This window comes from Doryrhamphus excisus, chromosome 1, assembly GCF_030265055.1.
Source record: "Doryrhamphus excisus isolate RoL2022-K1 chromosome 1, RoL_Dexc_1.0, whole genome shotgun sequence".
Taxonomy (NCBI): domain Eukaryota; kingdom Metazoa; phylum Chordata; class Actinopteri; order Syngnathiformes; family Syngnathidae; genus Doryrhamphus; species Doryrhamphus excisus.
Genome location: NC_080466.1, coordinates 20,558,295 through 20,581,026, shown reverse-complemented (window position 1 = coordinate 20,581,026; position 22,732 = coordinate 20,558,295). Strand labels below are relative to the sequence as shown.

At 40.8% G+C, this 22,732-nt stretch overlaps 1 protein-coding gene across 3 annotated transcripts in view; it reads left to right on the top strand.

Moving 5' to 3' along the window:
• LOC131141404 (phospholipid phosphatase-related protein type 5-like) overlaps positions 1-22,732 on the top strand; it is a 67,391-nt gene that overhangs the window by 26,269 nt on the left and 18,390 nt on the right. For 2 of the 3 annotated variants that reach the window (XM_058091595.1, XM_058091596.1), the window contains exon 3: positions 9,892-10,080. In XM_058091595.1, coding sequence (XP_057947578.1) covers positions 9,892-10,080 — 189 coding nt within the window. Of the gene's footprint in view, positions 1-9,030; positions 10,081-22,732 lie in introns of those variants that run through there. The other variant, XM_058091597.1, reaches the window with a different exon arrangement.

Here is a 22,732-nt window from a genome sequence, read left to right as displayed (position 1 = left end):
CTGGGCTCACCCTCGGCCATCTCTGTGTGGAGTTTGCATGTTCTCCCCGTGCATGCGTGGGTTTTCTCCGGGTACTCCGGTTTCCTCCCACATTCCAAAAACATGCTAGGTTAACTGGCGACTCCAAATTGTCCATAGGTATGAATGTGAGTGTGAATGGTTGTTTGTCTATATGTGCCCTGTGATTGGCTGGCCACCAGTCCAGGGTGTACCCCGCCTCTCGCCTGAAAACAGCTGGGATAGGCTCCAGCACCCCCGACCTTCTTGAGGAAAAGCGGTAGAAAATGAATTAATTAATGAATGTTGTCTGGGCGGCACGGCACTCTAGTGGTTAGCGCGCAGACCTCACAGCTAGGAGACCAGGGTTCAATTCCACCCACGGCCATCTCTGTGTGGAGTTTGCATGTTCTCCCCGTGCATGTGTGGGTTTTCTCCGGGTACTCCGGTTTCCTCCCACATTCCAAAAACATGCTAGGTTAATTGGCGACTCCAAATTGTCCATAGGTATGAATGTGAGTGTGAATGGTTGTTTGTCTATATGTGCCCTGTGATTGGCTGGCGACCAGTCCAGGGTGTACCCCGTCTTTCGCCCAAAGACAGCTGGGATAGGCTCCAGCACCCCCGCGACCCTTGTGAGGAAAAAGCTGTAGAAAATGAATGAATGTTGTCTGACTTGCTATGAGGTTAGAAAACCCTGGAGTCTCCTCATATGAAATTGAGTGAGTAAGAACTATGGATGTGAAAGACTTGGATATGACCAACAAATCATGAGTTCTTTCATCTAACAACATGATCCTCTGAACCGCTTTCACTGCTCTCAGTCCTCGCTGAAGTTGCTCGTGTAGAATCATATCAAATGACCCAACTTTTCCCAGTTGAAGTTGCAGGTTTAAAATAACATAAAATAATACCATTTTTAATTGGACCTCCATTTTTTTTTGTAAAATTGAGATGAATGGTGGAGTCATGAAGACCGATCTCAACTGAGGATGTTGTTATGCAGTCTTTTGTGACGGCTCGGTTGCTGTGCTCTTAGAAGGAATTTTGCTTAGCCGGCCACTCCTGGGAAGGTTCACCAATGTTCCACGTGTTCGCCATTTGTGGATGATGGCTCTCACTGTAGTTGGCTGGAGTCCCAAGGCTTTATATAACCTCTTAATAATAATAATATTAATACATTTTATTTGTATAGCGCTTTTCAAAATACTCAAAGACACTGTACAGAAGAATGGAGTTGAATAAAAGCATAAAAGATACATTAAAATACAACATTCATTCGTTAATACACAGTTTCAGGTAATCCCAGTTATGTTTTAACAGGGGGATCACTTGTTCACACAGAGCCATTTAGGTCTAAATTGTGTTTTCTGCTTTAATAATAAAAGGTTTCATTTAAAAACTGCATTTTGTCTTCAGTTGTGTTGTCAGTAGCCACGTTTACATAAGGAGTTTTTTTCTTTCCGAATGGAATCTTTCCGAATGACCTTTCCGAAAACAATGGTATACATGGAAAGGAATATTCCAATCTCTTGTCTACATGCGCCGCTACAATCAACCAGAATAGTCAATGGGGCATGCCCAGTAAAACGTAAACACCAACATCACGTGATACCGACTTCCCTGAGTTTTTCTTTCACTTGTTGGAATAACTCCGTATTACCAGTTTTTTGTTCGTCCAGTTTGGAAATTTAGTTGGGATCAAAAACAAACTTTCCACAGCAGTCCAGTGCCGATTGCTTGCCTCCATTTTTAAAACTGAAGAACGTCTCGATCTGCGTGTTACGTCATATCTGAGCATACGCTGAGATACGCTGATCAATTTAAACAGAAAAAGATCAAATTCAATCTTGCTAATTTTTTTATAATTAAACTCGGGACGTGTTTTATAGAGATATATATTTTCTTTTTTAATAAAACTGGACTTGTGGATGGCGTATAGAAGGGTTTAGATTCTGTTCCACAGATGGAGGTAATGCACACAAAAGCTGCTTGCCAACCGCCAATAAACAACAGAAGAAGAAAAACACCACGAAGAAGAACGCAGTCTGACAACTTTCCGTTTGAGCGGATACAAGATACCTCAATCGGATTGGGGAAAGGAATATTCCACCCCTTGTGAATCTGATTATATATTCATTCGGATTGGCACTTTTCTTTCGGAATGAGGTGTATACAAAGGTTCAATTCTTTCCGTTTGAGACAATAAACAGAATGCAACTGGAATATTTGGGTCCATGTATACGTGGCTATTGACTCACCGCAGCCTTTGACACCATTAGCCACTCTATCCTCCTGTCCCGCCTCAAAACCAGCCTCAATATCACCGATTCTGCTCTGTCCTGGCTCCAATCATACCTCACCAACCGTCAACAGTGCACATAAATAGCTGCTCCTCCTCCATAGCCCCTTTACCTCAAGGTGTTCCCCAAGGTTCGGTGCTTGGTCCTCTTCTCTTCATCCTCTACATCCTTCCACTTGGCAATATCATCCGTCGACATGGCCTCAATTTCCACAGCTACGCTGATGATATTCAACTATACATTTCTACCACCTCCATCAACTCCAACATCTACTCCACCCTCACCAACTGCTTAGCTGATATCAAAACTTGGATGGAACAAAATTTTCTCAAACTTAATAGTGACAAAACAGATATTATCATCATCGGTCCCAAAAACATCACAACACCCACCCAGAACTTCTATCTTCAATTTGACAGCGCCACCCTCACTCCATCCCCGCTCATCCGCAACCTTGGTATCCTCCTGGACCCCACCCTTTCATTTGAACCCCACATCAAACAGTTAACCCGGACTGCATTTTTCCATCTTAAGAACATAGCCCAACATTTCCGTCCATCATTTACATTCTCTGCCGCTGAATCCCTGATCCATGCATTCATCACAACCAGAATCGACTACTGCAACAGCATTCTCTACGGCACACCGTCCAAAACCCTCAACAAACTACAATATATTCAGAACTCCGTTGCCCGCCTCCTCACCTCCACCCGCTCCCGTCAACACATTACCCCTGTCCTCCAAAACCTCCACTGGATTCCCATTCCCCAACGCATTCATTTCCAAATTCTTCTCATCACCTACAAAGCCCTCCATGATCTGACCCCCCCATATCTCACAGACCTGCTCCATCCACACAATCCCCCGCGTCCCCTTCGCTCCTCCGACTCCAGCCTCCTGGCACTCCCCTGTAAGACCAAGCTCCGAACCTGGGGAGACAGAGCCTTCTCCATCGCTGCCCCCACCCTCTGGAACTCTTTGCCCCATTCGCTCCGTGCTTGCCTTGACCTTCTCACCTTCAAAAAACAACTCAAAACCCACCTCTTTAAATCTGTTTTTAATGTTTAACTTTTTATATCTGACTGCTGTGCCCCGCCCCTCCCCGCTTTTACTCATGTTTTAACTGTGTATTAACCAATGAATGTTGTATTTTGGTGTGTCTTCTATTCTGTTTACTTGCTTTACTCAACTCCATTCTTCTGTAAAGTGTCTTTGAGTATTTTGAAAAGCGCTATACAAATAAAATGTATTATTATTATTATACATTTGTTTAATGATCTGAAACATTTAAGTGTAAACATTTAAGGCAAACACTTTTTCACACCACTGTATGAGCCACAGTTAAATTTGATTCTAAACTGTAATACAGGGTAAAAACATGAGATATCACTGGACATGTGATACCTACTTTATAATGAATCATCAAGTTTCAGAAGTAACATCTCTCTCCACTGGTAGTCCCGCAAAAAACGTGTAATGACCACATTACATGTTACAGATGCTGTGGAAAACGCTAAAATGCTAACGCTACTTACCATTGAGAGATGTCTTGAAGTAACCTCTTTTCTTGAAAAACGTCGGACTGTCCAGTCTGTACTTCCGGATCAGATTTGGAATCCAACACAAATGGCTGTATGTTAAACGCCGACATTTTAAAAAGCTACAACACTGTTTATTCATTCATTCACTCATTCATTTTCTTCCGCTTTTCCTCACAAGAGTCGCAGGAAGTGCTGGAGCCTATCCCAGCTGTCTTTGGGCGAGAGGCGGGTTACACCCTGGACTGGTCGCCAGCCAATCACAGGGCACATATAGACAAACAACCATTCACACTCACATTCATACCTATGGACAATTTGGAGTCACCAATTAACCTAGCATGTTTTTGGAATGTGGGAGGAAACCGGAGTACCCGGAGAAAACCCACGCATGCACAGGGAGAACATGCAAACTCCACACAGAGATGGCCGAGGGTGGAATTGAACCCTGGTCTCCTAGCTGTGAGGTCTGCGCGCTAACACTGTTTATTATCAACTCCTATTACTCCGTTAGCTTCATTAGCAGCTAGCAACACAAACCGGAAATCCTTTTAAGTACGAGCGAATGTGACCAACCACAGAGAAGTAGGCGTGCCTGGAGAAGGAATGCATTAAAACAGACCACTTTCAGAGGAACAACAAATCCCCCCCAAAAAATACAGCCGAATAGGTGCAGATTCTGGAAGAACTATAAAGCTTTCTGTGTTGGTTATTGTGTATAGCTGCTCTATAGGAGTCCACAACTCAATACAAAGGGCCAAATAATGAGCATAATAGGTCCCCTTTAAAGGGTACTCGTGATGGCTTTCAACAGTAAGCAGGTGTTTTGTGTGAAGTCAAGGTATTTACATGAAGTAACACCTTTGCTATTTCCTTTGACACCTTGAGGGCAGCTTGTTGAAGCGTGGGGCCAAATGTACACTGCAAAGATGTCGCAGTGTGACCTCACCTGTCAGCCCATCTTGACCCTTTTTGACCTGAATGCAGTTAGTCAGTAGCTGCTTTGTCTATTTTCTGTCTATTTTATGCAAATTTAAAGGCCAAGGTGACTTTGAACAGACTGTGAGTCTCAACGCAAATTAGAAACCATTAACATAACATTTATGAATATTCAGAGAATGCTCCGAAGACATTGAAGAGGAAGTTGTTATTTATGTTCTTATTCGTCTGAGCTCATCAACTGTCCATTAGATCAGTCAGTTCTTATGCTTATGAAATGAAATACTAAATCCGAAATGACATGCAAAACCTCCCCGGGGAAGGCTGTCTTGTTTAAACACTGCTGGATGATAGTCAACCCAGCCTCCTACTCTCCCAGACCTTCCATCCCTCGCTTTTTGCCTCGCTTCCGCCATGGCGCCTTCGATACTTCAACGAGCGATGGACGGATGATGAGAATCATTCAACGCTGTGTGTGTGTGTGTGTGTGTGTGTGTGTGTTTCAGAGTTCCTCCTCAGAGGCAGGAATGCACCCACATGCCGACAGACATGCTCACACTGCAAAACCACACACACACACACACACACACATGAATACTCCCACACAACCAACACACACCAAACTCATGTTGAAGGCGACAAACATGGGACTGGAGGACTGTGGAACGAGCAGTTTGATATTGTAGGCCTATATATAAAGTCAAAGACGGGGGTGTTGGTAGGATGTATGTGTGCATATGTACGTGTGTGATTTTGCGTCCATCCTCATTTTAAAGCAAAAAGGATGTCGAAGAAAATGTAAATCATGAAAAGGGTGTTGGGTTCCACGGTGGTCGAGTGGTTAGCGCACAGACCTCACAGCTAGGAGACCAGGGTTCAATTCCTTCAATCTCTGTGTGGAGTTTGCATGTACTCCCCATGCATGAGTGGGTTTTCTCCGGGTACTCCGGTTTCCTCCCACATTCCAAAAACATGCTAGGTTAATTGGCGACTCCAAATTGTCCATAGGTATGAATGTGAGTGTGAATGGTTGTTTGTCTATATGTGCCCTGTGATTGGCTGGCGACCAGTCCAGGGTGTACCCCGCCTCTCGCCCCAAGACAGCTGGGATAGGCTCCAGCATCCCCCGCGACCCTCGTGAGGAAAAGAGGTAGACAATGAATGGGAATGGGTAATGGTGTTCATGCTGGTAATATTATTTACAACATCATCAATTTATTAATATTAATGGTAATGGTTTTATTTCATTTGAACATGCATCAGATTACAATTGAATGCATCACATAATCAGTTCACAGTTCCACATGTCCAAAAGGAGTAGGAAGAAGCAAGGCTTATTAAATCCTACCCCTCCATCTGGTACTTTTACAATCAGTAACTGTTACATTTGTTCACTTCCTGCTTTCCTAATATAGTTTAAGTTTTTTTTTTTTAATTTATTTATTGTTTTTCTTTTTTACGTACTGAAGTAAATTCTACTTTGCAGAAATTCACTTAGGTTGGGTCTGGAACCAATTCACCTCGACAAACGAGGGACGACTGTACTTTACATAAAAAAAAACAACCAATGAAATGGATACATGAACATTTAACATCTCTTGTAACTTTATTGAAGACTAGAAACCACAGATGATTTTAGACTTTAAAGAATGGACGCGATTAGTGCTGTATACTAGGGCTGCAAATAACAATCATTTCATTAACTGATTAATCGGTTGAATGTGGATTTTGATTAAATCGCTCAATACGATTTTAAATGGGACCTATTTTGCTTTTTCCACTTTTCTGACCTATGAATGTAATTAGAATGTTGTATTGTCGTTTTAAACGATGCCAAAGTTTTGAGATAATGAGGTTTGCGGATTTGGAAGTGAGCCCTGAAAAAAGTTTAGGATGGCTAAAAATGCTCGGTTTCAGAGGGCGTGGTAAAACTGGATGTGTGTGATGTCACAGAGGGCGGACTTCCTTAAATGTGTCACATTTAGGAAACTCTTTGGCCGTGTGACAAATAAAGAAAAATGACAAATCAAAGGAAATACAGCTGGAATCGATGCTCACAAAGTTTATTCTTCTACAAATACCACGTTCTTCTCATAATATTTCTACTTTTTTCCTGTCGTATATATACTTTTTTATTTTCAGTGTGACCCGATTATTCCTTCATGGAAAGACGAGCATGCAGAATATATTAAGGTGTGATTCAGGTCTCCATCTCACTTCCATGTTAAGGCTGCCTTGTGTAACAAGTACAGCATTCTCTTCATCTGCATAATGAATTAGGCTAGCTGGGAGCTTTGATGGAGGCTTTGAATTTCTTTGAATAAATCACTAGTAAATCAGCACAAACATGCATGTCATAATAACTTAAATGGCAATTCTGTTGCCTATTTATTATGTTAATGTCATCCTGATTTGCAGCATTAAAAGGAAAGTGTTGACGAAGCCTGAAATACATGCAAATGTTGCTATGGGTAAAAGCAAAATACAGTTAAAAACAAAAATGAGCTGAAAAAAATAAAATGTAATTTAATGATAAGAAAATCGTACTACTTCGTCTTCTTCTTTCTCTTTTGACTTTTCCCTTCAGCAAATCAACTGCCTCCATCCAACCCTGTCTTCTACATCTACATCTACCCTCATGTCCTCCTTCACTACATCCATAAACCTCCTCTTTGGTCTTCCTCTACGCCTCCTACCTGGCAACTCTAAACGCAGCATCCTTCTGCCAATATATTCACTATCTCTACTCTGGACTTTATCTCCAAGACCCCTAATATGTAATGTCCCTCTGATGCATTCATTCCTCATCCTATCCATCCTGGTCACTCCCAATGAGAACCTCAGCATCCTCATCTCTGCTACATCCAGATCTGCTTCCTGTCTTTTCCTCAGTGGGACTGTCTCTAGACAAAACAACGTGGCTTGTTTTGTATTCTAAAACTTTCTTTAAATATATACTGTATATAACTTGCGCGCATATCTACAATAGCTACACTGAACTATGTAGGCCAGGGGTCTCAAACTCAATTTACCTGGGGGCCACTGGAGCTAGGGTCTGGGCGAGGCTGGGCCATATCAGGTTTTCCAAAAAAAACACAAAACAAAAAAAAAGGCATTTATTAAAAACATAAAAATGAGTAAACTTTACTTTGGTTCCGATTTTCTACAATAAAAGCTCTGATAAAACATTCCACTGTTCTCAAATATCTTCATTTTTATTTTTCTACACAAAATAAGCTCAGGAGTAAAGAAAATCAATCAATCAGTAATAAATAAATATAATAATAATAATAAAAACTTAAGAAACCACATATAGTTGGTGGGTAGACAAATTATTTTTTTCATATTAAAATGAACAAAGCATTATTAGAGCCCTGTAGACATGACAAAACACGACTATAGTCACATTTATACTTTTTTTATTTACAACATATTGCGCAACTGCGGGGTCTTGAGACACATGCTAACTCGCAAACTAGAGAGCTAGCGACCTAAACGGTAGCCTCCAAGTTATTTCCTTTAAACTTAAAAAGCCAAAAACTTACCACTTCCACACGGATAGGGAGGATAACTATTAACAGTTATTGAACCTTTAACATGAACATTAATCAAACGTAATAATTTTTTCTGGGTACATGATACCATACAGCATCCATATCAAACTTGCGCGGGCCGCACTAACATTAAACTTTCATATCAAGGCGGGGGTCTCAAACTAGTGTCCTGTGGGCCACATTTGGCCCACGGGCCGCATGTTTGAGACCCCTGATGTAGGCCATTTTGGGTCATTCCCATAGTTGTGTAAAATTAATTTGCTTGCAATGAATCAATGAGAGGAAGAAAAAGAGGAAGCGTTTCTGAAATTTTTGGAATAAGTTCCTGTTGGGGCTGCACGGCAGCTAGGAGACCAGGGTTTAATTCCACCCTCGAGCATCTCTGTGTGAAGTTTGCATGTTCTCTTCATGCATGGGTTGGGTTTTCTCCGAGTACTCTGGTTTCCTCCCACATTCCAAAAACATGCTAGGTTAATTAGCGACTCCAAATTGTCCATAGGTATGAATGTGAGTGTGAATGGTTGTTTGTCTATATGTGCCCTGTGATTGGCTGGCGACCGGTCCAGGGTGTACCCCGCTTCTCGCCTGAAGACAGCTGGGATAGGCTCCAGGATAAGCGGTAGAAAATGAATGAATGAATGAATTTCCTGTTGGTTTGGAATTCAGAGAATAGATCCTCTGATATCGTTATGAACATTTCTTTCATGTATTCGTCATCTGTGAAGTTTGGAGCATTCATGAACTTTCTAAAAGTAAATTTTTTGTTGATGTTTTCGGAAATGTTAAAGCGTTTTGCAATTCCCGGCCACTTGTCGTTCTATGAACATATTATTGTATGTTGAGTTTTGAACTCCGTTTTGAGCTCTTTTACCGACCTCTCAAGCAGCCAGCCACTTTACACTTAGCGTGCTGATAGCGTTTGTTCTATATTTGCCTCCTTGTTATTCCGTCCTGATTTTCTGCTGTATGGTTATTTGCTAAAAAGGTCATATTTCATGCTTTGTGGCATGCGTTGCAAAATGTGTAGCTGGTGTTTTATTCAAAAGTAGAATTCTAGCGTGGTATGATAACTGGGGTCATGCAAGCGTGTAATTTAGCCTACCCTTTTGCTCTGCCGGGCTTTTTGTCAGCGTCTTGCTTCGTCTTCTTTTAAGCGCTCTGCTCTAATTCACGCCATCTGTGCATCACCCCCCTCTTCCTAGCCTCCTCCAAAAAGTGCTCTCTCGTTGATGCGTTTCTCTGCCTGCTCTCACAGCTGAAGGGATCCATCTTTTGTCTGTGTAGCTTCTATCATTGCGTTTCTCCCCCTTGTCGATATGTCTTCCTCCTGATTTGTCTCCCGCCGTCCTCCATCGCTAACTTCCACCCTCCCTCTCATCTCCCACCCTCCCTCTCCTCACTATCCTTCCATGCACACTTGATTCATTTTACACATCACGCAGGATTTCAGCATATTCTTCTGTAAAGGGAATTTCTTTCACTATTTTCAACTTGTCTCCTTCACTTTTTTGTGTGGATCCGACCCCCCCTAAAGCTGGGACCACTATGTTCTATTTCCAGCTGGTCATCATGGCAGGCACCGTTTTGTTGGCGTACTACTTTGAGTACACGGACACCTTCCCCGTGCACATCCAGGGCTTCTTCTGCTTCGACAAAGCCTACTCCAAGCCATACCCAGGACCGGAAGACTACAGCAAGGCGCCCCCTGTCCTGGTTTATTCCCTCGTTACTGCCATCCCCACTGTGACGGTGAGTTAGAGTTAATCAGAAAAATGACACACTTACATGGGTCTGGTAAGATGTGTGCGACAAACACACACACACACACACACACAAACACGCACATGTAGGTGTTCTCCCCTCTTGCACATGGTCGCTTGTGTATTGAAAGAGGAGCGAGGTGTGTAGGTGTGCGTCCTCGTGGTCTGACTTCTTCTCTGTTTGTGCGTGCACGCGTTTCCTGTCATAACCATGGCAACCAGCACTAAATTTGTCTTCCATGGTGCGCTGCGGTGCTACAGTGTCTGTTCAACCAGATTAAGCATTGCTTTATTTGCTCTGCTTTCACCGTGACTTTACTATACGGCACATGATGACGAATATTGAACCCTCTTTACAAAATTGCAATTTCTAGCTCACAGCCTCAAGTCACTTCATGGTGTTAATTTGTGTATATTTCTTTTTAACCATCTAAACCAGGGGTGGGCAAACTACGGCCCGGGGGCCACATCCGGCCCGCCAAGTGTTTCAATATGGCCCGCCTGTTTTTTCCAAATATTTCATTTGAACTCAACATACAACCTGGAATCGTGGCTTGGGCCAATTTTTTGATGGTTGAGGTAGCTGCTTTATCAATTTCGTTATTTGATGTGGTCTGTTACAAAATGCTCCTGTAAAAAGGGACACAAGCACATAATAATAATAATAATAATAATGTTGTCAATAATGATAATAATACTACTATTATATTAATATTGTTGTTAATAATATTAATATAATAATGGTAGTAATATTACAAAATACTCCTGGAAAAAGGAGCACAAGCACAATAATAGTAATACAAATAATGATAATAATACTACTATTATATTAATATTGTTCTTAATAATATTAATATAATAATGGTAGTAATATTATGAATATAACAAAATAATAATAATAATAATAATATAATAACATTACTATAACTAATAATAGTAATAATTCTAATAAAAATAACAATAATAATAATAATAATACATTTATAACACACTTTACATCAAATAAATGATTTCAAAGTGCACATATAGCAGATTGCATGACACTTTTACATGTAAAATATGTGTAAAAATATAGGTGTAAAAATGGACTGTTACGTGTAAAATACTACATAATCCCCCCCGTCAATTTTGTTAAATTAATGCGGCCCGCGAGTCAAAAAGTTTGCCCACCCCTGATCTAAACATATGCATTTTACAGTCAAAGTGTAGTTACACTTTCTTGACTGAGCATATTATTATTAAATAATGCAACAGCTTCACGTCCTCATCAAAGCTGTGTCTCCGTGTCGGCCTTGTCCCCCCAGGGCTTGTTGTCTCTTTGATGTCCTACAGTAAAGTGGCATTGCAACACGGTTGCCTCTGTGCAACATAGACACACACACACACACACACACACTCTCTTTCAAACAGATGCCCAAAATCACACACCAGTGAGCCAGCTCGTTTCATTAGGCTCCGTACTGGGTAAAAAGCATATCATTGCTATTTACATCGTGAAGGCAAAAGGTCGTGGGACACATTCTTTTATTTATTCATTCATCCGAGTAGCCTTACATACCCCTGAATGTACTTGAATTTTACTTAAAGCAGGGGTATCCAAAGTGCAACCTGGGGACCATTTCTAATGAGAATATCATCATCATGAGGAAAGAAAATGTCATTTTAATAACATAAAGATTAAATATTAAGGTTTAGGAAGATTGCTCTGTGATTGGCTGGCGAACAGTCCAGGGCAGGGGTGAGCAAATATTTTGACTCGTGGGCTGCATTGAGTTTACAAAATTGTCCGGGCGGCCAGGACATATATTTAACACACACTCACACACACACACACACACACACACACACACACACACTATTTTATGCTTATAATTGTCCTTGAATTATTTGTCTAATTTTATCTGTAAAAGTGTTATACTATCACCTGTGTGTTCTCATGTCCCTTTAAACATCAGGCCACATCAAACTATGGTAATGGTAATGGTAATGGTTTTATTTCATTTTAAACATGCATCAGATTACAATTGAGTGCATCCCATAATCAGTTCACAGTTCCACATGTCCAAAAGGAGTAGGAAGAAGCAAAGCTTATTAAATCCTACCCCTCCATCTGGTACTTTTACAATCAGTAACTGTTACATTTGTTCACTTCCTGCTTTCCTAATATAGTTTTTTTTTCATTATTATGTTTTTATTTTTTTATTTTATTTTATAATTTATTTTATATTTATAATTCTTTTTGTAATTTAATAATAATTACTTTTTTTTTTTTTTTTTTTTTACTAAATAAGACATCTGACTTGCAAGTGATGTTGCCAGTTTGTATGTTAAAAGTTAACATAGTAGCACTTATATAATACAGTAAACCTATATATATCGGATTCAATTGTTCCCACTGGTTTTGTCCGATATAAGCGAAATCCGTTATATGCGTATACCGGAAAATGTCCGTTTTACGCATATATCGGATTTATATCCGGTATATGCGTAAATCGGATTTTATCCGTTATAAAAAGGCACTTCCTTGACTATGTTTCCAATGTACCTGGACGCGCAGGCAACGCTGCAAACGCTGCAAATGACGTCGTATAGCGGCCTGTCACGATTCGGCGAATCGGAGCGCCACGATGCGGCCATCCGATATATGCGAGGGAAATTTAATGGAAATGCATTGGAACGGGACTGGAGATTTTGTCCGAAATAGGCGAAATCCGTTATAAAAAATCTGATATATGCAATGAATTTTTATTGGAAATGCATTACAGAAAAATCGGTTCTTTTTTATCTGTCCGTTGTGAGCAAATTTCCGATATATCCGAGTCCGATATATCCGAGGTTTACTGTACTTACAATACTTATTAATACTTAGAAAGCAACTGGCAGGCCGGATTCAAACGCTTGTTGGGCCGCATGTGGCCCCCGGGCTGTAGTTTGCCCACCCCTGGTCCAGCGTGTACCCTGCCTCTCGCCCAAAGTCAGTTGGGATAGGCTCCAGCATACGGCCAAGATCCTAGTGGGCATCAGCGGCATAGAAAATGAATGAATGGAGGTTTTAGGAAGAACAACAGAAATGTAAAAAACAGGTTTAATTCTGTCATGTTCATGTCACTTCCGGTTCTGCGCTGTTATTTTGGTGTGCTGCACTTCCTGCTGAGGGGAAGCTGCAGCCACTTTAGTGTAATTGTGCACGGCTGGTGGCAATTACAATCAGTTGGGTTGAAAAGCCAAGTGTCGCCTCTTTGCAACTGACTTGTGTGTCGTCACCTGTGCTGTTACTTGAAGTTTTGTACCTGTTGTTTTGCGTCTCAGAGCTTTTCGTTTTGCTTCTTCCTGTACTTCATAAAATAACTTTAATATGCACTCTTGAAATACTAGTTGAAATATTCAGAAATTAAAAAAAAAACTAAAGCAAGAATAAGAAAAAAAGAGCTGAAGTTGATATAGTGTACTTTTTCGCTTATATCACAAAGCTGAGATGCGGTATAACTTCTAATCAGCGTGACCACTTGCTTCCTTTCATTTTTCACATTTCATGAGGCCCTCACTGGAGAACGTTTGGACACACCTGACTTAAATATATAGAGCCCTGAGCCCTGACCTCAACCATAGATACAGTTTCAGATCACCTAGAATGCCATTTCCATGTAGATTAGAGACTGAAACAATGAAATACTTTGCCTGAAAATGTTTTTCCATGTGGGTTGCCCCTGAAATTAATTTCTAACACACACACACACACACACGGCAGGTACGTGATCTGAGCTTGCAGTCGATGAGATGGGGGGCTGCAGGCGTGAGACTCATGTGAGCTTTGCAGAGTGGGAGTGAAGTGGCATCATTTTGCCTGGAGTGTGAAGTTTTATGAAAGTCAGAGCATCTGTGTTCACTATTGCTTCAGGAAAGCGCCCCATCCTACAAGCCTCTCTTTAAACACGGAGGGGGGGGGTTCACTTTTCATTCCAATCTGACTCAGGCTTTGCTTTTATGTGACGAATAGCAAAAAAAAATGTTCTACTGACATGAAGCGAGAATTCCCATACAAGTATATGGACTCAAAATGTTGGTGTTATTGGATGCTGTGCTTGATGAGAACAAATATTTGACCAAACTGTGTTCTTACTCAAAGCCAATCTCTGTGGGTGTTTTTAAATCAGAAGCCATCCCACACAAAAAGACTCAAAAGTAACATTCATGCAGTTAAATAATTCATTCATTCATTCATTCATTTTCTACCGCTTTTTCCTCACGAGGGTCGCGGGGGTGCTGGAGCCTATCCCAGCTGTCTTCGGGCGAGAGGCGGGGTACACCCTGGACTGGTGGCCAGCCAATCACAGGGCACATATAGACAAACAACCATTCACACTCACATTCATACCTATGGACAATTTGGAGTCATCAATTAGCCTAGCATGTTTTTGGAATGTGGGAGGAAACCGGAGTACCCGGAGAAAACCCACGCATGCACGGGGAGAACATGCAAACTCCACACAGAGATGCCTGAGGGTGGAATTGAACCCTGGTCTCCTAGCTGTGAGGTCTGCGCGCTAACCACTAGACCGCCGTGCCTCCCCAGTTAAATAATTCACTATCAAATTCGTATACAGTATCATCCCAAAGACATATATGTCTTTTAGGTTTTTGTGCAAGTGTAAAAAAAAGAGGTGGTGATGCAACTGCACAATAGGAGAGCTCATGTTTGGTGAGGTTTTAAGCCATTAAAACGTTCACAAGGTGACAGAATTGAAGTTTTTTCACTGTTCACATTGTTGCATGTTTTTCTCCATTGTTAAAAACTGAAATTTTGCTGAAACTTACCGATTATTGATTATTACTGATTATTAAAGAACAGAAAAAGGTAGAAAATAACTGTTTGTTTTTGATCAAAGATGAGAGTCTAATCTTTCTTATGTTATGTAAGTCCTAGAACACAATATTCTGTGTGTCTAGGAAAAAAAACTGTCAAAATCATCATTAAAAAATGGCCGGTACTAAGAGGGACGTCTTTTTGAAAAATGGCTTGGCTATGTTACGGTGTTACAGACAACATAATTCCTCCTTGCGAAAAGCTGCAAATGCTGATGTACAATCCTGGAATACAAACAAATCAGCCTTATTTATACAGTCACGGCCAAAAAACATTGCCATGACTGTACACATCGTCACAATTTTGACACTTTTTTTGATTGATGATCCGATCTCTCCTGCATGAGGTGTTAAAAATGTGTAGCGACACATCAAATTAAAATATACGTATTAACACTATATTTACACACTGTCTCAGTTATCATACAACCAAACATTGCACCTAACAAACTCGTCAGCTTGCCCGTGAAATTGCGTGCCCAAACAAAGGATCCCACGCGCTGGTGACTCAAACTTGTTGTATTATTAATACACAACAAGATTCCTAATGTGTCTTTATAACAAAATGTGCCTGTTGGCCTGCTTAAAACTCCCACCCTGGAGGGATTCTCCCCCAGTTCTGTTGCCCCCCCCATCATGACGTCGGCATTGGTTGACTCTGTAGTTATTATTATTGAGTATGGCTGCAGCATAACCAACCATGGGGCCAAAGAAAGTAGCAACTGCTAGCCACTGCATAGTCCAGTAATTGTAAATAGTAGTTCACACCGAGCCTGACATCCATAAAGACATAGCGACCGCTAATGGAGACTTTCGGAATTCTAACCAGATGCGCATATTTTCCATACTTCGTCTGTATGATTTAGCAACACACTGCTACCTAAACAATACTGAATGTTGATTGGCACCTCACTTGACCCAATAGACAAATGTTTACCAAAAGCACTTTTTATGTTTTAAATAAAGTAGCTTTCCCTTACTCCCGAAGAAACACTTCTTGGGAGATGTTGCTAACATTGTAAACAGAGAAGCAGAGCTTGGGTTAAGGCAGAAAGCGTATCTCGACTACAGCCATGCCCATATAAGGAAGCCTGTCCATCTGTGACATCACAAAACTCCAGTTTTACAACGCCCTCTGAAACTGAGCATTTTGAACCATCCAAAAATGTCTTTCAGGACTCACTTCCAAATGCACAAACTTCATTATATGAAATTTCGGCATCATTTAACACAAGAATACAACATTATAACTTGATTTATAGGTCAGAAAAGTGGAAAAGGCATAATAGGTCCTCTTTTAAAAAAAATAAATAAATACAAGGACTTGTCGCGACACACTTTCATATAAACTCTGAATGAGGGGATGTGCGTTGACAATCCACCCACACACTCACCTTCACTGCTGCACTGAAAGTTGCAGCAGTATTTCCAAGTACCACACAAGTGCCTATTTAACTCTTTCTCTTGCTCACTTCCTCTCACTTTGTGTTTCTCTCTGTTCCTCATATACCATCCCACCAGTCCATGACTCTTACAATATCAATGCAGTTGATCTTGAATAACGTTGACAATAATATAGTTTAGCATTAATTAGTGGGGCAATAAACATTTAAAACCCTAAAATGTTATTGTGAAAACACATGCATATTATATTTTCATGCTTTACGTCAGGGGTCTCAAACTCAATTTACCTGGGGGCCACTGGAGCTAGGGTCTGGGCAAGGCTGGTTTTCAAAAAAAAAAAAACACATTTATTAAAAACAGAAAAATATACAAACTTTTTCAGTGCTTTGGTTCCGATTTTCTACAATAAAAGCTCTGATAAAACATTCCACTGTTCTCAAATTTTTCTGCACAAAATAAGATGAAAAATAAATAAACAAAAATCAATCAATCAGTAATAAATAAATATAATAATAATAATAATAAAACGGCAAATAATAAAAACTTAAGAAACCACATATAGTTGGTGGGTAGACAAATTATTTTTTTCAGATTAAAATGAACAAAGCATTATTAGAGCCCTGTAGACATGACAAAACACGACTATACACATTTATACTGTTTTTATTTACAACATATTGCGCAACTGCAGGGTCTTGAGACACATGCTAACTCGCAAACTAGAGCGCTAGCAACCTAAACGGTAGCCTTCAAGTTATTTCCTTTTAAACTTAAATAGCCAAAAACTTACCACTTCCACACGGATAAGGAGGATAACTATTAACAGTTATTTAACCTTTAACATGAACATTAATCAAACGTAATAATTTTTTCTGGGTACATGATACCCTACAGCATTTATATCAAACTTGCACGGGCCACACTGACATTAAACTTTCATATCAAGGCGGGGGCCTCAAACTAGTGTCATGTGGGCCACATTTGGCCCGCGGGCCGTGTGTTTGAGACGCTTGCTTTACGTGATCCATCAGGCTATGCTAGCTGGAACATGTAATATTTGGGGCTGATTTTTGTATCTACTACATGCAGTAGTACAGTATGTATGCAATGATGCTGTGTTGTTTTATGCTAATTGCATGCTTCAGTCCGCCTGTCAATTGACGCTGTTAACCTTTGATCCAAATATACATGGCGAAGCATACAATTTTGAGTTTATATCTGCAAATGAGTACTCAATGTGCAGCATATGCAAAATGCTAAATACTTTGACCCGGCATATTTCTGTGCTAATGCTGCTAAATATAAACCTCCTAAATGGCATAGTACAGCTAAAAGAGGGCACTTTTAGAAATGTTACTGCTGCCGACACAACTCTATAGAAGGAACATAGAGGAACACATGAAGAAGAGATAAAATCAGAGAAAACGTAAGCATAAAGAAGAGACGAGTGAGAGTTTATTTGCTGCTGTCTGCTAAAGCTCCACTAGAGCCATCATGCATCATGCAGCTCCGTGACAGAGATTGGGGCAAATCATGGCGGAAAACCATATCATCCAGACATGCCAGGTTTTATTTCGTAAGAATTGTGAATGCATGAAAAATTGTACTGTCATATCGTCTCAGCCAAGCTGGACATAAACAATGCGTCATTGTGCTTGGATGGTTTTGTATTTTCTGCATGAGTCAACCTTAGTGCGGAGAGTTGAAGCGGGTCAGTGGCTGCATTGGATACAACATTCAGTGGTGCGATTGGATTAATCCACATTTTTGGGCTTCCGATCTGATCTTTTTTTTTTTATAATACGCTTTTGTTAGAAACATGAATTTTTGGAATTTAATGAGGTTATGAAAGTCGCTCTTTACAGCATTAAAAACAAAGTATTGCAGAATTTACTTGATTACAATATTGTTTGGCTATTGTAATAAACCTCTGTGAGTCAGGTCCCTAATCCAATAAAAGTCCAGCTATTAAAAGACAAAATGGGGAAAAAAAGGCAACGCAAAATACTTTTAGGGTAAGACTAATCATTTGACATCATTATCGATCAGTTTGTGGGACAATTGAAGGATGAAGAGTCTTGAACTAGTCATGATGTGCTATATATATCACTATATTGACACTTACTATGGTACCCATTATGTCATTGTATGGTCATATCACCTCGTACTTCGGTACGTGATAAAAAAAAAACTTATATAAAAAAAAAAAAAAACTATATTAAGAAAGCAGGAAGTGAACAAATTTAACAGTTGGTGATTGTAAAAGTACCAAATGGAGGGGTAGGATTTAATAAGCTTTGCTTCTTCCTACTCCTTTTGGAAATGTGGAACTGTGAACTGATTATGTGATGCATTCAATTTTAATCTGATGCATGTTTAAATGAAATAAAACCATTACCATTACCAATTTTGAATATATGACTACTTTCAATGCAATAGTAATTTATTCACAGTCTTCAGTATAAACAACCAGCGGTCAGAGCAGCTCTTCCCGTGTGAGCTCCCCGCACAATGACACAGCAGTCCAGGCACAGTGAGGGGAAACTACTGCTGTAGCTAAGGTGTAATATATCCAACGTAAAACGTGAAAATAGCTTCGCGGGTGGGGGCTGTAGAGTGGTAACCAACTCCTACCATGTCAGGGTGTAGCCCAGAGTTTTTTTAACGTAATACAGCAAACAGATCAACACGATCTTGTGGTGGAAGCCGATTTTATAAGATATTCAAGACACTACAAATTGGTAGCTCGGATCTGGACATCCTTAATTGGTACAATTTTTTTCAGATTTGGAAACATTCATTCATTCATTCACGAGGGTCGCGAGGGTATTCCAGCTGTCTTCGGGCGAGAGATGGGGTACACCCTGGACTGGTTGCCAGCCAATCACAGGGCACATATAGACAAACAACCATTCACACTCACATTCATACCTATGGACAATTTGGAGTGGCCAATTAACCTAGCATGTTTTTGGAATGTGGGAGGAAACCGGAGTACCCGGAGAAAACCCACGCATGCACGGGGAGAACATGCAAGCTCCACACAGAGACGGCCGAGGGTGGAATTGAACCCTGGTCTCCTAGCTGTGAGGTCTGCACACTAACCACTCGTCCGCCGTGCAGACAATTTGGAAACAATAAAAATAAAAATTCAGAGTGTATTATATTGACCCAAATATAAGGCGACCCCTCTTTAACAAAGCTAGATTTCACCGTATTACAAGAATGATGGCGTCTTGTCACCATGATAACACCACCTCACATGCCATAGATGGTGTTTTTGCTTTAGGAAAAATGTCTAAAAATGCCAGATCATCTCATATCTGGGTTGTAGAAATTCATAAATATACACCAAATAACCTCTTCTTCCTGTCAGTCACACACACACACACCAATGACTTGGTGAGATGTAACCTGTGACAGAGACAGAGCAGTAATATGACGAAAATTCCCGCAGTAGACTTTGCTCCCGGGGACAAAATGATATATCCGTGTTATAGTGTCGTACCCCTGTGTGATTCGAGGCCCTGTCACGCTGCCCGTCTGCTGGATTGTTATGTTAATTTTTGCAATTCAGAAAATGTTGGCTTTTGCTGTTTTCATTATTGGCCATTCACTTTGTATGTATTGTTTCTGGAGTCTGAAAGTGTCAGGTTTGATCCTATATATTCACAATGTGACATAACGGCTATCATCCTGGGCTATGACTTCTGTTGATTGCAGTTGTCATCTGTTTTGCAACACGCTGTCAATGTGCAAACAAGCACCAACACACACACATACACACACACAGAAATCATATGCTCATATGCAAATCGTCCATAAGTTTGCATGTTGTTAGCTCGGAGACAATCTTTCATGAATAATGGAGCCCAATGTGACAGACAGTAGCGAGTTGGAAGGACTACAGAGTAGAAGATAAGATTGGTGTCTTGTACTGAATCTCATCCCGCTTATTTGTGCCAACGGATTGTTTAGAAGATCACTTCCCATGATGCCTTCTTCCTCGGGACGTTGTAGGAAAGACGATGAGGTCACGTATTCTTTTGGATTTCTATACAAAACCTCTATTGAAAAATCGTGTGTTTGCACTGGCGCTCACATAATGGTGCTTGTCCTCTAGTCCCCCTACTTAAAAAGGACCTATTATGCTTTTTCCACTTTTCTGACCTATAAATGTCGTTAGAATGTTGCATTGTCATGTTGAGGTGAGGCCTGAAAGAAATTTGGGATGGCTCAAAACGCTCAGGTTCAGATGGCATTGTAAAACTTGAGGGTTTTGATGTCACAGACGGGCGGACTTCCTTATATATAACAAAAGTGGTTGTCAATGTAGCATTATAGACTGCGCATACTGGGAGTGGAGTTGCGCGGTTGCGAATAGCCATTTCCCACCACAATCAGTGTATCTACCTGATTAATGACCACATTACACGTCACTGATGCTGGAAAAATGCTAAAAAGCTAAAGCTACTTACCTTTGAGAGACGTCTTGAAGTAACCTCTTATTTTAAGACGGAAACTTCGGACTACTTCCGGATCGGATTCGGGATCCAAGCGTCAACTCCTATACCGGTTGTCAATTCCTATAAAGTTTGGTTCGGCAGCTATCCGGAAGTCCTCCTGAGCACTTGGGACAGTGACCAACCACAGCGTAGTTGGCGTGCCTGGAATAAATTTTTGCGGAGATCGCAAAATCCAAGACATACCGGAAGAAACTTCAGACTACTTCCGGATCGTATTCAGGATCCAACACATATGGCTGTACGTTAAAAGCGTCAACTCCTATACCGGTTATCAATTCCTATAAAGTTGGGTTCGGCAGCTATCCGGAAGTCCTCCTGAGCACTTGGGACAGTGACCAACCACAGCGTAGTTGCCGTGCCTGGAATAAATTTTTGCGGCGATCGCAAAATCCAAGACATACCGGAAGAAACTTCGGACTACTTCCGGATCGTATTCGGGATCCAACACATATGGCTGTACGTTAAAAGCGTCAACTCCTATACCGGTTATCAATTCCTATAAAGTTGGGTTCGGCAGCTATCCGGAAGTCCTCCTGAGCACTTGGGACAGTGACCAACCACAGTGCAGTTGGCGTGCCTGGAATAAATTTTTGTGGAGATCGCAAAATCCAAGACATACCAGAAGAAACTTCAGACTACTACCGGATCGTATTCGGGATCCAACACATATGGCTGTACGTTAAAAGCGTCAACTCCTATACCGGTTATCAATTCCTATAAAGTTGGGTTCGGCAGCTATCCGGAAGTCCTCCTGAGCACTTGGGACAGTGACCAACCACAGAGCAGTTGGCGTGTCTGGAATACATGTTTGCGGTGATCGCAAAATCCAAGAAATACCGGAATAGGTGCAGATTCTCGAAGATCTTCAAAGCTTTCTGTGCTGGTTATCATGTGTAACCAATCTATGGAGAAATAAACCACCCAACCACACACGATAAAGATGATTAAAGTATTCCAGGGCCAGAGTCTGTTTATAGTTTCCCAACCCTAAAAGAACCACTATCAATTCTTCAGAACTTGAGTCACCATACGCATCTGTGCTTTGTCCGATGCACGGTTTAGCCCCTATGATAACCAAGAGACACATTTGTGGCAATACATTCGAAAACCAAATCCTATGAAAACTGAGACATATGAAAACACTGAGGTGGACCAAAACAGCTTATTAGCAATAATGTCACAAAAAACAGAGTGTTCCTGGTAGGGCTTAGTAAAAGCACTTAAACCGACAAATTCCAGCATCAACCTAGATTTTTGACAACATATTAGTTGCTAGAATAGATGGTCTTGATTGATTTCCTCACTAAATCATCACTCTATGGAATGATCTATGGAACAGATCGTACAGATCATGATGTCAGCAGTTTTGTCTATAAGACGGAGCAGTGAATAAAAAAGAGCAGTAGGATAATGAAGGATAATCATGGCTTTACCCTTTCAATCACGCAAAGCGATGCAGACAGGCGGCCATGTTGTCCCATGACGATACGCCTGACCAGCTCTTGATGGTCTGTCTGTAAGAACCATTTCAGCTCATACATGAGAGTCTCTAATCCTTCAGTTCTCTCCTAGTATTGCAAGATTAGCCGTTCCCACATGGGGACCAACACAAAATCCTTGATGAAAACAGACCCATCACATAGGAAGTAAAGGAGAAGAGGAACCAAGCCGAAGAGGAATGGGGTCATGTTTCATATTGAGCTAATCTTCCCCTTCTTCTGACAGTGGGGAGGAGTTTTTTTTTTCTTTTTAAAGAGAGCGAGAAACAGAAATAAACAGTAAAATAATTACATTCACTTTTTCCGGTAGCCTAGTTTTTCTTCCTGACAAAGACTCGGGAAAGCTGCC